The 13,487-nt window shown below is 37.0% G+C and overlaps 1 protein-coding gene across 1 annotated transcript in view; it reads left to right on the forward strand.

The window, feature by feature from the left end:
• Positions 1–13,487, forward strand: part of LOC108578676 (hemicentin-1) — a 212,908-nt gene that overhangs the window by 134,641 nt on the left and 64,780 nt on the right. Inside the window, exons 8-9 of the mRNA XM_017942050.1 lie at positions 6,933–7,044; positions 12,097–12,275. Coding sequence (XP_017797539.1) covers positions 6,933–7,044; positions 12,097–12,275 — 291 coding nt within the window. The remainder of the gene's footprint in view (positions 1–6,932; positions 7,045–12,096; positions 12,276–13,487) is intronic.

The following is a 13,487-nucleotide window of genomic DNA, read 5'->3' on the forward strand; positions in this document are numbered from 1 at the left end:
GTTTTACAATAGGAATTTATAATTGGGAACATTATTCTACGTTAATGTAAGTATTATGAGGAAATAAAATGTGTATAAGGATGGACATAGGCTAGATCAATCACCTTTTCACATCTCAGAACCTTCAGGTGTGAATTACGCGAAGCGTCTGTTTCGGAATCTAAAGGGTAAATGACTTCAGCGAAGTCATACAAATAATGCCGATGCTTTTTCCTCAAATTCACGAACAAAGACGTCACTAAGATCGGTATAATCGATTAATTCACGCAATTTTCATTATAAATTTATACTTCCAACAATTTCTTACAACACTGCATATTGTCATTTTTACACTTTTGCAACATTCTTCAAAAAATAACTACCTTTCAATGTTCTCATTACTTTCTCGTGGTGAGACCAAGTTCGTAAAGATTAAAAATTAGGTTAATCTATGGTCATCGGTTAGAAACAGCCACGATAAATTTAAAATTATTGCGTCAAATAATTTTTTACGTAAATCAAAAATTTATTCAAAAATTTGTCAACATTTCATTTGGCCATTCGTGCAATCGCGCCTAAAATTTCTTCAATATTCAGGATTTTTTTTTCTCGGTATATACAATGAATAATAATGTGAAATTTTGTTCACTTATCAAACCACTTACGAAGCGTGCAAAATAATTTTTTAAGTATCTTTTCGATCGTTTTTTTAGCGCTGTATCTGGACGTAAAGGTAGCACCTTTAAAAAAGAGATGTACCTTGCTGAGTGGAATTGATTTCAGCTCACAGACTTACTTAAATTTATTCGAATAATATTCTTCAACAGTTGTGCAAAAGTTTGAAGAAAACTCTGCGACACAGAGCGGCAGAAAGTATGCGATTTGGCGTGGAATGGCTTGTTGGCGCGAGAAAACGAGATGTGTACTCGTTAGAAAATATTCCTCCGCTGTTTAATCTCACCCCTTTAGCCTGTTGAACGCAATTAAATTGCAGTAACGAGGTGCGAGCAAGATAACGACGTGTCTTCCCTTTTGTACGGAATTTATGATATTTGCACGGTGTCACGAACGAGTATTTATATCCTGGACGTTTCGTGCTTCTGCGACCAGCGTAGAAATCTCTCGACAGCATTCGAGAATCGGTACGATTTAACAGTCCCTCTCTTTCACCAACGCTGGAATTGCTATTGATAAACGTCGCACTTTTTTTTTTCTTTTGTCTACGTCCTAACACGCCTGTTTCTTTCGATCGCGATTACGTTAATGTCGAGAAGCGGTAAATGGTTCTCGAGGATTTCGAGGCTTTTAAGGATTTTAAGGATGTTCCGTGAAAAACTGAAGGATTACGCCGGAGAATAATGTTGCCCGTTATTCAGCCGGCGAATACTAATGGTAGAATGAAAATGTAACGCGTAGTGTACAATTTTAAGTAGTTTCAAAAATTGCCTGAAAAAAAAAAAGTATCAGAGTGGGAAAAAATAATTGACGTGATTTGGTGGAAATATTGAAATAGTGCTCTGAGAAACAATTTGAAATTTCAACAACTGTCGATTCTTTATTTTAACTATTTCAAACCTTGGAAAAGTTATGGTGTGGAATTTTTTTGTGAAAGTTTAGTGAAAATATCTTCTGAACTGTACCTCTATTTTTAGGGAAAGTACGAATTTCGACGCAGTCGAATACGATGGCACTTTTTATACTGAACAGTTTTTATTGGAAAAATTGTTTCCTTGCTTTCGTGGTTCCGGAGATATTCAAGATGGCAATTCTTATTGGCCCACCCTGTGTATATTAATTTAGTGCCTTTTCTCACAAACTTTAATATTTCCAAACTTTATTTCTCTTTAATATTTCTAAACTTTATTTCTCTTTAATATTTCTCAGCTATATTTTTCTTTAATATTATTTACAAAAAATCAAGTACTCCGACCATTATTTTGGATGACCTTTTCCCATTTATCGAGTAACCGACGAATTCCTTCTCTAATAAAATAAGGCAGTTTTTCGATTCGATAAAGTCGTCGAGGCTTTGTGAAAAAAGCCACCGAACGAATGTATACCCCTAATATATTCTTTTTTCTATCCCTGTTTTAATTACCCTTATATTTTACAACTAAACAGTGTCAACTCTCACATTTCCACGAACACTGTTGATTAATAAAAATATATCCAGGTACAGGACGATTTTGGAAAAAGCAAATTATACAGGGAATAAACAGATACATTTTATTAAAGGGAAACGATATGAACGGGTACGAAATGAAACGGCATCGGGAACGAATTAAAACGATCACGAAACCACAAAATAAATAGGAAAAATCGAGGATCACGATCGAACGTACGTACGTATTTTCCAGCGAAATTCTCGTTGCAGGCATTGTCGACGAAGCCGTTCGATAGAATGACTATTCTTGTTCGTTTGTCTCTGGAAAGGCACGAGGAGCCGAAGGCACGATTAAAACGAAATTTTCCCGTTCGCAGAGCTGGTTCGTTCGCAAAAAGGATCATAAAGACTCGCCTGCAATTTAACCTTAGCGATCCGGAGGAATAAAAGTACATAACGATCCCGACGTTCTTCAGGGATGTGGGATTTTTTCGCGGTGTTTGATCAACGTCCAATATAGTCGGCCTGAAATTAAGTTACATTTTACAGGCCACCGTTGTGTGTGTGTACATATGTATATATATACCTATTTTATCGCATCCTCTCCAATTTGCTTTTTCGCCTCCGTACAAAGGGTATAATCGTAGATTCAATTAGCCCGAATTAGATCGTTCGATGCTCATTCGATGAGCGGGATCGTAATTTCCGCGGGGGGGAAGCTCGAAACGAACCGGTGTTGCGCTCGACATTTTCCGCTAAAAGTTTACGTATTTTTATCTGGATCGTATTTCGTTAAAACTTACCCCTTGTAAAAGTATAGGAATTATTTCCGGCGATTGGGTTTTATCGGCGTTTTATTTGATTTAAGAGGGAAAAAGGAGGAAAGGAAAATGATATTGTATCATTTCTTCTCTTGATTTCGGCTAAGCGCTTGCAATAGAATACCAAGAGTATAATAAAGTTTTTCAATTTCTCAAATGAATTTATTAATCTTGAATAATTTCTTTTAAATAGATATTTAAATGTCGAATATTAATTTGAATAAATTCATTTCAATGTCACGTCCGAATTATTATTTTTTTTGAACTTACAAGCATACAGATGATGTAGGCAGAATTGCATATTTAAATGTCTTGACAAAATATGAATTTAAATATTTGATAAAATATTCAAATGTCTTGACAAAATATGAATTTCAATATTTGATAAAATATTCATTTCAATATCACCTTCGAATTATTATTTTTTTAAACTTACAAATATTACGTATAGGTAGTGTAGGCAGAATATATCACAACTGGAAGTCGGTTTTAAATGAGAGTACAAGCCGACAGGGTAAAAGGAAATTAAATTAAGTTGTAGGAATTCAGAAACGTAGAAAGAAACATGTTTCTTTGAATTACGTGGCAAAAGGGGATTTTCACTAAAAGCTCGATATTTTTCCCGAGAATCCTGAAATATGTTTCTGTTATTGTTACATTCTCGATGTTATCTCTTGCTTTATACTTGCTATACTTGCTTTCCGGAAATTCTCGTGCCAGCAGTATTGATATAGTTTAAAGTTTAACGCAATAATTCAACTTCCATATAAAAGAAGACACTATTGAAACTCTACTAAGAATCTCAACTTCAATATACATATTTTTATTCACTTCGTTTCGTTATATTTCGTCTTACATCGCGTCTCTATATCTTCGTTTACACTCGATGAAAAAAATTCTCCGTACATCTTATTCAAATTTATCTAGTCTTGCATAATTTCAACGGAATAGCTAATAAATAAATAAAATCGACGTTATTTCAAATTTAAATTATCTTTCTCTGCGCTAATTGGGAAGAACCTAAGTGACAGTATTTGTGAACTCGGGAAACAATATTTTGCAGTGCAAAGTAGAATAAGTAAATGAACAATAACATTTTTATTTTCTGTCACCTACGATTTCCCCTATAACCGTACCTAAACGACAAGAAGAAGACTCATATCAGCTTCTAACATTTAAAAAAAAATAAATACAAGTCTCCAAAAAAAAAATTGTAAATTGCGTTCCATAATCTGGGTCGCTATTAACCCAACTTTAATGCTTGACAAGTGAAATAAGTAAGTAAATAGAAAAATCGTTTTTCCGTGCGACGTACGCAGACTCGTTTGTATATCGAAAACCGGTAATTATCAGGACAATACTTTTGCCATCACAAAGCGACGTCTAGTATCTCTGAATTGCGCGAGCCAGACGAAAGATTCCGTTGTAACGACACAGGGGGGGAGGATAAGACGAATAGCCGTGCGTCTGGTTGATGTTTCCAGTTTAGGTCTCGCGAATAGAGAGGGGTAAGGGGAAAGTTTCGTTTCGTAGCCAGGCAGGGAAAACTATCCACGGATTGGAAACGAGAAATTCGCGAGGTTGGCCTGTTTCCAACTTCCCTCCTCCCACCCCCCGTTAGACAGGCCACTCTCGCGACTATACGTAAGTACTTACGGGGGTTTTGTTTTATGCCTGGCATTTTGCGTCGTCGCGTTTAAACATATCTCGGAACGCGGACGGAGCTCTGCGCCTTCCGCTTCCTAGGACTTCTATCTGGGCGCACACGCGTTATTTTAATTCCAGACGCCCTCGCGGCTGCGTATTTTCGGAGGCGGATGCATGATTCACTCTGCTATGGTACAATAGTCTTTCCTCACGCAGCGGAATGCTTCAGACTGACCAGAATTTCTGTAGACAAATTTTGTAGATTTTTCTTTGAAAGAAAAATAGATATTTGGTGAGTTTGTACTTAACGAATTAGAAAAAATTAACGAATGCTTTAAACTGACCAGAATTTCTCACAACAAATTTAGTAGATTTTTATTAAAAGGAGAAAAGAAAGAAATTTGTTATATTTGGTAGCTGTGACAAAACGAAATTACATTTTAACACGTTGACTGCCAAGCCTATTTTGAAGAAATCTGTTCTAGACGCCAACATTTTTTTTTCAATTTATTGTATAGAATTAAACAAACACATATTAATTTTTATATTACGACTTTAATTTTAATTGTTTTTTTTTTTTTTTGCAAAAAAATGCTTTCGAATTATCACGTGGTCGAGCGTCTCCGAATAGGATGTAACTTCTACCAGCAGACTGCCAACTACGAGTTATCTCGTAGCTTGGCAGTCAACGTGTTAATTGAATTATCTTATTTCACGTATTAGAAAAAGTAAACGAATGAAATTCTCTACATTTTTATATTTAACCCTTTGCAATCGAGTGGCGACTGAGAAGCGACATTAAGTAATCGTCACTTGGCAAATAATTGATCAAAGCAGAGAGCAGATCTATGGGATCTCTATAAATTTGATTGCCACAGTGAAATAGAGAATACGTTGAATATTTAAATAAAAATAGTACGGTTTGAAAAAAGATCCGATTTGCAAACTTTCCTATAGCAAAGTCACCTCCGAGTGCAAAGGGTTAAGTACCTGATACTTAAGCAATGGTTACACATTTTATGGAACGCGAGTGTTAAAAGGGAGTGCAAAGTGAAATTAGGATAGTGTAATGAAATGCATTCGAATAATGCGGTGAACGGTTATTTTACTACTATCTTTACTATACAATTTTACATCGATAAATTTAGTTTATTTGAAATTAATTTATCAATTTTTCGTATTTTAGACAAAATTGACGTCTCATTTTCCAATCCTCCATTTTCTGTAACTATTGATACTCGGATCTCGTAAATTATCTTTATTGTATCATACTATCGACATTTTGATTTTCTGTCTAAAAACGTTCGTTCGCTTTTAACATCCGCAGAAAATTGTAATCGCGAGGAGAAATGCGTAATAAAACGCATATCGTCAGATTCTGGTTCTAGCCGTCAGAAACGAGAGACAGTAAATTTTGATTCGCGCTTCTTCTTTTCTTTTTTCTTTTTTTTTGTCCTCGGTTGCACTATATCGTTCAATTTGGCAGCGTGTTCTATGACGCCCATATTTTTCAGTTTCCCCCTTTTACGCGACACGTGCTTCGGCATAAAGCCTTGCTGAAATAAGATCCTCTCAACGCTGCTTTTCCATCTTCGCGCCGAGCGTTTACGCATCGTTCGTGATTTTCATGGAACGCTTTTAATTGGATTATCTCTGTGTTCTGATAAAAAAAAACGCCACGGCACAGCTAAACAAAACTACACGCCGCGCAGCATCGACGAGGACAGAGTTTCGTGAAAACAAGAAATAAAGGAAATTCTTTACTGATTTCGTTGCAAATAATATCGCTTTTTTTCTTAAAAGAGTTTCACGTTAATATGCAAATCACTTGTCAAACGTTTCCGTTAAAATAAGCTTCTTTACTGTTACGTATTTTACATGTAATCGCGATTTATATGATGTTAAAAATTCTAAATTTCAAGTTTTTTCTTTAAATTTCAATTTTAGCCTAAAATATAAGACTAAAGTATAAAATCTGAGTTTTAACCCTTTCGCGACTAGCGCCGGTTATATCCGGCATCCACTAAGCGCGTCGCATTGGCTCCGCGCCTCAACAACTCAAAGTGAAGATTTATTTTAAAATGCAGAACAATGCCTCAACGACATTCCCTTTGTCCGATACACCCTTAAGTCCTCTGCTGTTCCAACGAAATCCTCTAAGATTTGAAAAAACGCGAGACACTCTTAATGTGTATGGCGTGCACTAATGGCACGACGACCCGTTCGTTAGCGGCGTAACGATGGCTAGTTCCGCCGTCGCGAAAGGGTTAAAAGATATTACCTCGATTAAGATTAATTCTAATTGTACTTCGAATGTCTGTTGCACCTTTGAGAATTCATTCTCTCCCCGTTTAGATGTGAAAATTCATTTTCTTTTACAGATCCGCCTATAGTGAGAATGAAGACAGAGAACGTGACCGTGAACGAGACCGAAAATTTCACAGTATTTTGCAACTACCAAGCTAATCCGGCCAGCCTAAAAAAAGTAACATGGTGAGTTCATTTCTGATTTATCAACACTATCGAACAGTTCTTCGAATTTTTCTCTTATTCCATTACCAAAAATTTCTGGTTCTTCAATTGGACAGTTCAAAGTTGTACGCGTTAAAGTTCCATACTATTAAGTCCCAGTTTGTAGCGCAATTCGTTCGAATCATCGAATCTCGCACTTTTCAGTAGTATTTCCTTAAAATTACACAAACGTGGATAGCACTTGCTTTGCACACAAATCGGATTCCGCACATTTATCGGTGTTTGTTGGGACACACGCACTGTATCGACTCCGTTACAAGTGAATTTGCAATTTACAAATCGATAACTGTAATTCATGAACACGAGCACGTTAAAATAGAGACGCTTGCAAACGTAACAAACATTCGCTGATGCAGAAGAAAATCTCAGGAAAACGATGGAACTTATCAACCTTTATTGTGGAAAATAGAATATATACCGACAACTATGATTGCTAATAATCAAGATATAGATACGACCCTTAATTAGAAATTTAAAAAAAGTTTACAAACAATTGAATTTCCGAAGAAACTCGTCGAAACAGAAAAGGAACGTTAAACTTAATTTTTTCAATTCGCGCGAGCTTCAACTCACGTTATCTTTCCTCCACGAAGGATACGATAAAACACTGTGTTTACAGTTGCGCCGTCGTATTAGCTCTCATAAAAATTGATAGAAAGCACGAGTGAGGAAAGAAAAAAATCGCGAATTGTACGTTGCCTGTCTTTACCACATGGCCCCGTGAATCACGTAAATCTATGGTTTTCATTCTTCAGATGTTGACACGTTCTCTCTTTCTGGTGAACAGTTTGCTCGTTTATCAAGCCTGCTGCCTCCGAACTAACCTGAGGGGGGAAGTTTAGTCCGTTTACTGTATCTTTCCGCGAGATCGATATTACATTCTTTGTATGAAAAAGGATCAGTGAAAGGGGGGAGTAGAAATAGTTTGCAGGCGGACAATTTACCAAGAAATTACGATAGTGTTGCCACACGATACATAGACCAGTTAAGGTTTCAAATTTACGACACGACCGCCTAGCTGATAATAAATTAGTTTTTGAAAGACTATTGCTCGATACCTCTTCTTTATTCGACACACAGGTCTAGAAAGTTGTTTTATGGACATAGAAACTTCGTGTTTTTCGAGTCTGTATCTCGCTGCTCGACGGTGATAACGACATAACTCAAAAAATGTAAATTTGACAAAGGAAAGGCGGTGCAAATTTCCATTTGACTAATTTTGGTTTTCTCTGATTAAATCACATTTTTGACTGTTGCGTCGTGCGCTTCGAACAAGCGGTGTGTTCGAGAGTGGTGGCGCAGGATTGTCGTTGGTGCGGGTTGTTTGCTGGTACGAAGTCGTGGTGACTTAGAGGTTGCACGTATTTTATTATGTTAAAAGAAAAAGACTTTATTTTGAAAAGTGGTAGTTTACGTGGTGTTCGTCTATTTTCCCTTTTTGATCTGATGTGCGCCGCGTTGGTGCGCTTATTTATGAAAAGGTTTAGGGCTATAAGGTGGTGGTCTCCGCCAGTGGGAACGGGTCTACCCCCTTGGACGGTGCTCCCTGGCCTACGAGCATGTCGCCCACCCTGGAATTTCCAAGTTGGCAGGGTGAAGGTATATCGCGATGGCGGGGGAGTGAGGCCCAAGGGGTAGCCCGCGACTTTGGGCGGTCAGGGAGACGCGAGAGGTTTTATGACATGTCAATGTCTATTGAATGTTCACGAGTGGGCACCGGGAAGGTATGTGACCCGCAGAAAACGCTTCCTGGGCTTCGTGGCCAATTTGAAAGAAAAATTAATTAACGCGAAGAAAAAAGGGGCGCATTCAAAAATAGCGTAAACAGGCGTGCATGTCATAAACCCAGTCCCTGACATTGACATTTTCTACGTCAAATTTAATATCTCTCACTTTATTTTGTTCACTTTACATTCTGAAAAGCTAAGTGACTGTCTCCGTGCGTTTCTATTAATTTGTGATCTCGTATACGTGTTAAGACGCAAACTGCCCAATTCGCCAGTTACCGTTCGTCAAGAATAAGCTAAAAATCCTAAGCTGAGGAACAGCCATTCGCTTGCGCGAGTGTCGTAAATCGTCGCCTTTAACGGAGTTAATTCCTTTTTATCAAAGAGCCAAACGCCGTTTCTCTAAACAGCCTTCATCGGCCTCTAATAAATGGCGTTCCAACGGGACCCGTTAAACGACAGTTAAGCGCGTTATCCTAAGAAGCATTAGAAGGCATCTCTACCACGTCTATACGGGGCATGCGCCACCGAGAATCCAGCCTCGCGATTTTCTGCAAAACTGTGCTCGTAGAACTTTATTGACGGTGCACAGGCTCGCGCCGAGTTTATAGCGCCTCGCCCAACCACGACTAACTGCGTTATAAAAGAGGACGGAAGTAACTGGGAAGTTAATCCCCGAACGGTGGAAGATTGGATTGAACTTGGCCTTAAGACTTAATACAATATTATAGAGAGCAGCCGAGCCGTTTTACGGAAGCGGTTTTAAGCTTTGTTGCACGAGGTTTAGCATGATGCACTACAACAAGTGATCAAAGTGTTTAGACGCGGTGAAAATAGCGTGTTCGGCTAGAATGGAAAAGTGTCGGGATACAGTTTTCACGGAAATAACATCAGGATGACGTACTTACTTTACCGTGAAATACAATTTTCTGCTGTTTTAATCTTTCAACGTGCACACCCCTTTCCACGGTATCACAGAAATTCGTGCCCTTTTTTTTCTAATGGAATATTGTCAATATGTTTTTTTAGCAAGGTTATGTTAGGTTTAGAAGCTTTTCTCACAAAGTTGAACGTTGATTTACGAAAAGTCAAACGCAATTTCAATGGTGAAAATGATCTTTGTTAGTTTGAATGACTTTTTTCTGTGCAACTGATGAATTGCCTCTCTGAGAAAGTATGGCGATTTTGAGTCGACAAGGTCTTCAAGATTTTTTTAATAAAGTCCTCGAATTACTTAATTTGTACTCCTAATATTAACGTGCGAAAATTTTGTCAATTTAGAATTACATTTAGAATGATATAAAATTGAGTAACAATTACGTTTAACACGTTCAGAAGAATGTGACCCGTCGTGGACCAAATTATTCTCTAATATTCTATGAAAAAGCACGCATATTTGAGAGCTGAAACGATCAGAAATTTAAAAAAATTAACGACAATAAACACTTCAGTAAAATCCAAACATCCGACCATAAACGAGTGGTTTCCTGAATTTCGCTGCCGTTGAACGTGTTAATATTGCATAATTTAAAAAAAAAGCGTATCGAAAACGACTAAATTGATCGCTCTAAAAAAAACGTCAAATCGCAGGCTAGAATTCCTCAAACTGAAATACTTCGAAACACCATCTTTGTATCCCGGATCCAACAATACAGAGAGCCAATCGCAACGGGGCTGGCACGTTGCAGGGGTTGGAAGCGGAGGGATTTAAAGTATCCACGTAGCAGGCTCGACAGCGGCACTCGAAACGTCAAAATAAAAAGGCGCGAATCTATCGGGATGATTTATTATATTTTTCTGTGGCTCGCCCTAAAAACCATATTTCACGCTGATGCATGTAATGGCGTGTGCAGATGTGTGTGTTTACAGAAGAGTAGGGAGAGTAGAGGGAGAATGTTTCGAAGCAAGGAATTGCTGCTACGCGGAGTAATAAAAATTCAGCAAACACGATTGCAGCTTAAAAACGTGGTAATTAGGATAGAACGATACTCTGTCCGATGGCTGTTTGAAGAAACATAAGTTCGTCGGAACGAGACAGTTTTGTTTCAAATAATTTCCGTAATATTCGATACGCTTTTGTTATTCGACCGAAACAGAGACTCGCTTGTAGCGTCGCCATTTTGCAAAGAAATTAAAGGAAAAAATACTTGTACGTTCTTCAAGAGTAGTGTAATAAAGCCCTTAGAAAATATTTTCGATTGAATCAATTATTTTCCTAAAAAAAAAATATCAATGTTAGGCATCATTTTTAGGCCTCAGAAGCGGTCTAACCGCCTAAAATAATTTCCATAATATTCAATAGAGATTTCTATGCACGCGTAATTAAAGCTCTTGTAATTTTAATACGTTGACAAAAGTGTATCGAATATTGTGGAAATTATTTTGAATAAAAGTGTTTCATTTCAGTGAAGTTATGTTTTTCTCAAAATGAACGGCTTAAAACCGCGGGAACTTTCAGGATGACCTAATACATAAGTACTTTGTGCTTGACATTGATCATCGATACAGATGTCGATCATGTTTCACCTGTAAAAATCGCTCGTTAAAAACACACGAATAGTCGATATGTGCGAGAGAGAGAGAAAAGAGGGAGGTTATTTTCGCCGCGATTGTAAAACGACTTTTACGAGGTATTTTCGTCGGATATTATTCGGGCGGGCGCTTGTTGGATATTAAAAATCACATAACTGCTACGTAGGAAGAAGCGTACGATAAAAGGGAACACGTGTTTAACACTTTTTGGGGCTGTAAACGTGCGTTCGTGCGCGCTGTTGTTCCTTTCAGTAGAGAATTAAACTGTTTTTCGAACGAAAATGTTGCACCCCGTACGTTTTATCGCCGATGATGTTTTCGTGCTGTGAATTGATTCGAACGACCTGCAGTCGTTTCGATATTTTTTAAATATCGAACGTCCGGTGAAATATCTCCGTCGATCCTCGCCACTTATCCGTTTTGCAATGTGTAATTTTGCGACGGTTAATTTTCTAATGTTCGGAAATTACTGGAAAATGCTTGAAGTGTCTCGAAATATTTTTAAGTTCAGATCTTGTGGAAAAATAATGATTTATCAAATTAGAAATCAAGTTTGAACAATTTTATACGTGCGTTTTACATAGATCTTCTATAGATCTGTTAAATTATTATAAAAATAAAACGAATTGTGGCTACTGAGAAATGAATAAATAGGAAGTAACATAATTAGAATAAGCAACATTAGCAAAACTGACTATTTGTTTTCTTCTAAATGTATTTTTTACAAAGCAGGTGTTTTATTTACTTGCTTCAGGTATCGAGACGAGGAGGAATTAGTTTTAACCAAGGACCACTACGAGGGTGGTACCACGGAACAAACGGACCTCTCCGTGAAAAATGCGACACCTAGTGATATGGGCTCTTACAAGTGCATTCTGGAAAATAACGTCGGTGCATCCACTTCAGAAGACGTCGTTGAAGTCTCTGTGTTATGTAAGTGGTTGAAAATTAGTGGAACCTACTTTAGCTAAGGTGTACAACCTATTTGGGAAATAGGACATTAGATACCTTTGTCTAATTTTATTGCCCTTACATTACTCTCGCCTGAACATTTTGCATTCCATGTCCTTGTTAAAGCTTCTTGATGTTAGGGAACACGTTGAAAGCTTTTACTTGATAGTAAGACTTAAAGATTCTTATACATTTTCATATTTTCAAAGCTCCGAATTTTCAAATTTTCAAATCTTCAAAGCTTCGAAATTCCAGATCTTCACATTTTCAAAGCTTCAGAGTTTCAAGTCTTCAAATTTTCTAATTCTCAAATCTTCGAAGCTTCGAAATTTCAAACCTTCAAATCGTCAAATTATCAAATCTTCGAAGCTTCGAAATTCTAAATCTTCAAAACTTCAAATCTTCACATTTTCAAAGCTTCAGAGTTTCAAATCTTCAAAGCTTCGAATTTCCAAATCTCGAAATCGTCTTATTTTTCACCCTTCAAATTTCGTGAATTTTAAACTTAATGAATTTAACAAAGTTTCACAGCGTTTCGGTCATTCCCAAAGTTACAAATGTGTAAACTCGCGAATATTTAAGTACACTCACTAATAACAAAGAAAAGGATGTAACGTCCACAAAAATAAAACACCACGCGGAACTAGAATCGATATGATTCGCGGAAAGAAAAGGTAACCAGAGAAACTGTTCCGTTCCGTTTCGCATTACTGCAATTTATCGCATTTTATTCCGGTAAAGGATATTTATGCGTCCATAAATTCACGCGAGCGTCGCTTTAAAACCAATGCCGGAACATACGTACTGCTTGCTTTTTTCATTACCGAATATAATCCGTCCACCACTCTCTTTATCAAGCTCTTTTTTCTTTTAATCGGTCCATTATCGATCGTCAAATGCAAAGCCGATCGTCAAGATTTTTCAGCGACCGTCGATCCTTTTGATTGAACTATAATAAGAAATCCCACTTTCGACTAAAAAAATGAATGAAACATATTAATCGAAGAATCTTGATATAACATTTCAAATTCTTTCATCTACAAAGATTATCATTTCAATATTTTTTTTCTATTTTACTAATAAAAATCAACCATTTCTTCTAATAATAATCGTTTCTGATTAAACAAATCCCACGTAAAAATAATCATTTTAACGATAGCATTACTCCAGAAATTCAAATTTTAATATTAATTT

The sequence above is a fragment of the Habropoda laboriosa genome, unplaced genomic scaffold, assembly GCF_001263275.1.
Source record: "Habropoda laboriosa isolate 0110345459 unplaced genomic scaffold, ASM126327v1 scaffold69, whole genome shotgun sequence".
NCBI classification, from domain to species: domain Eukaryota; kingdom Metazoa; phylum Arthropoda; class Insecta; order Hymenoptera; family Apidae; genus Habropoda; species Habropoda laboriosa.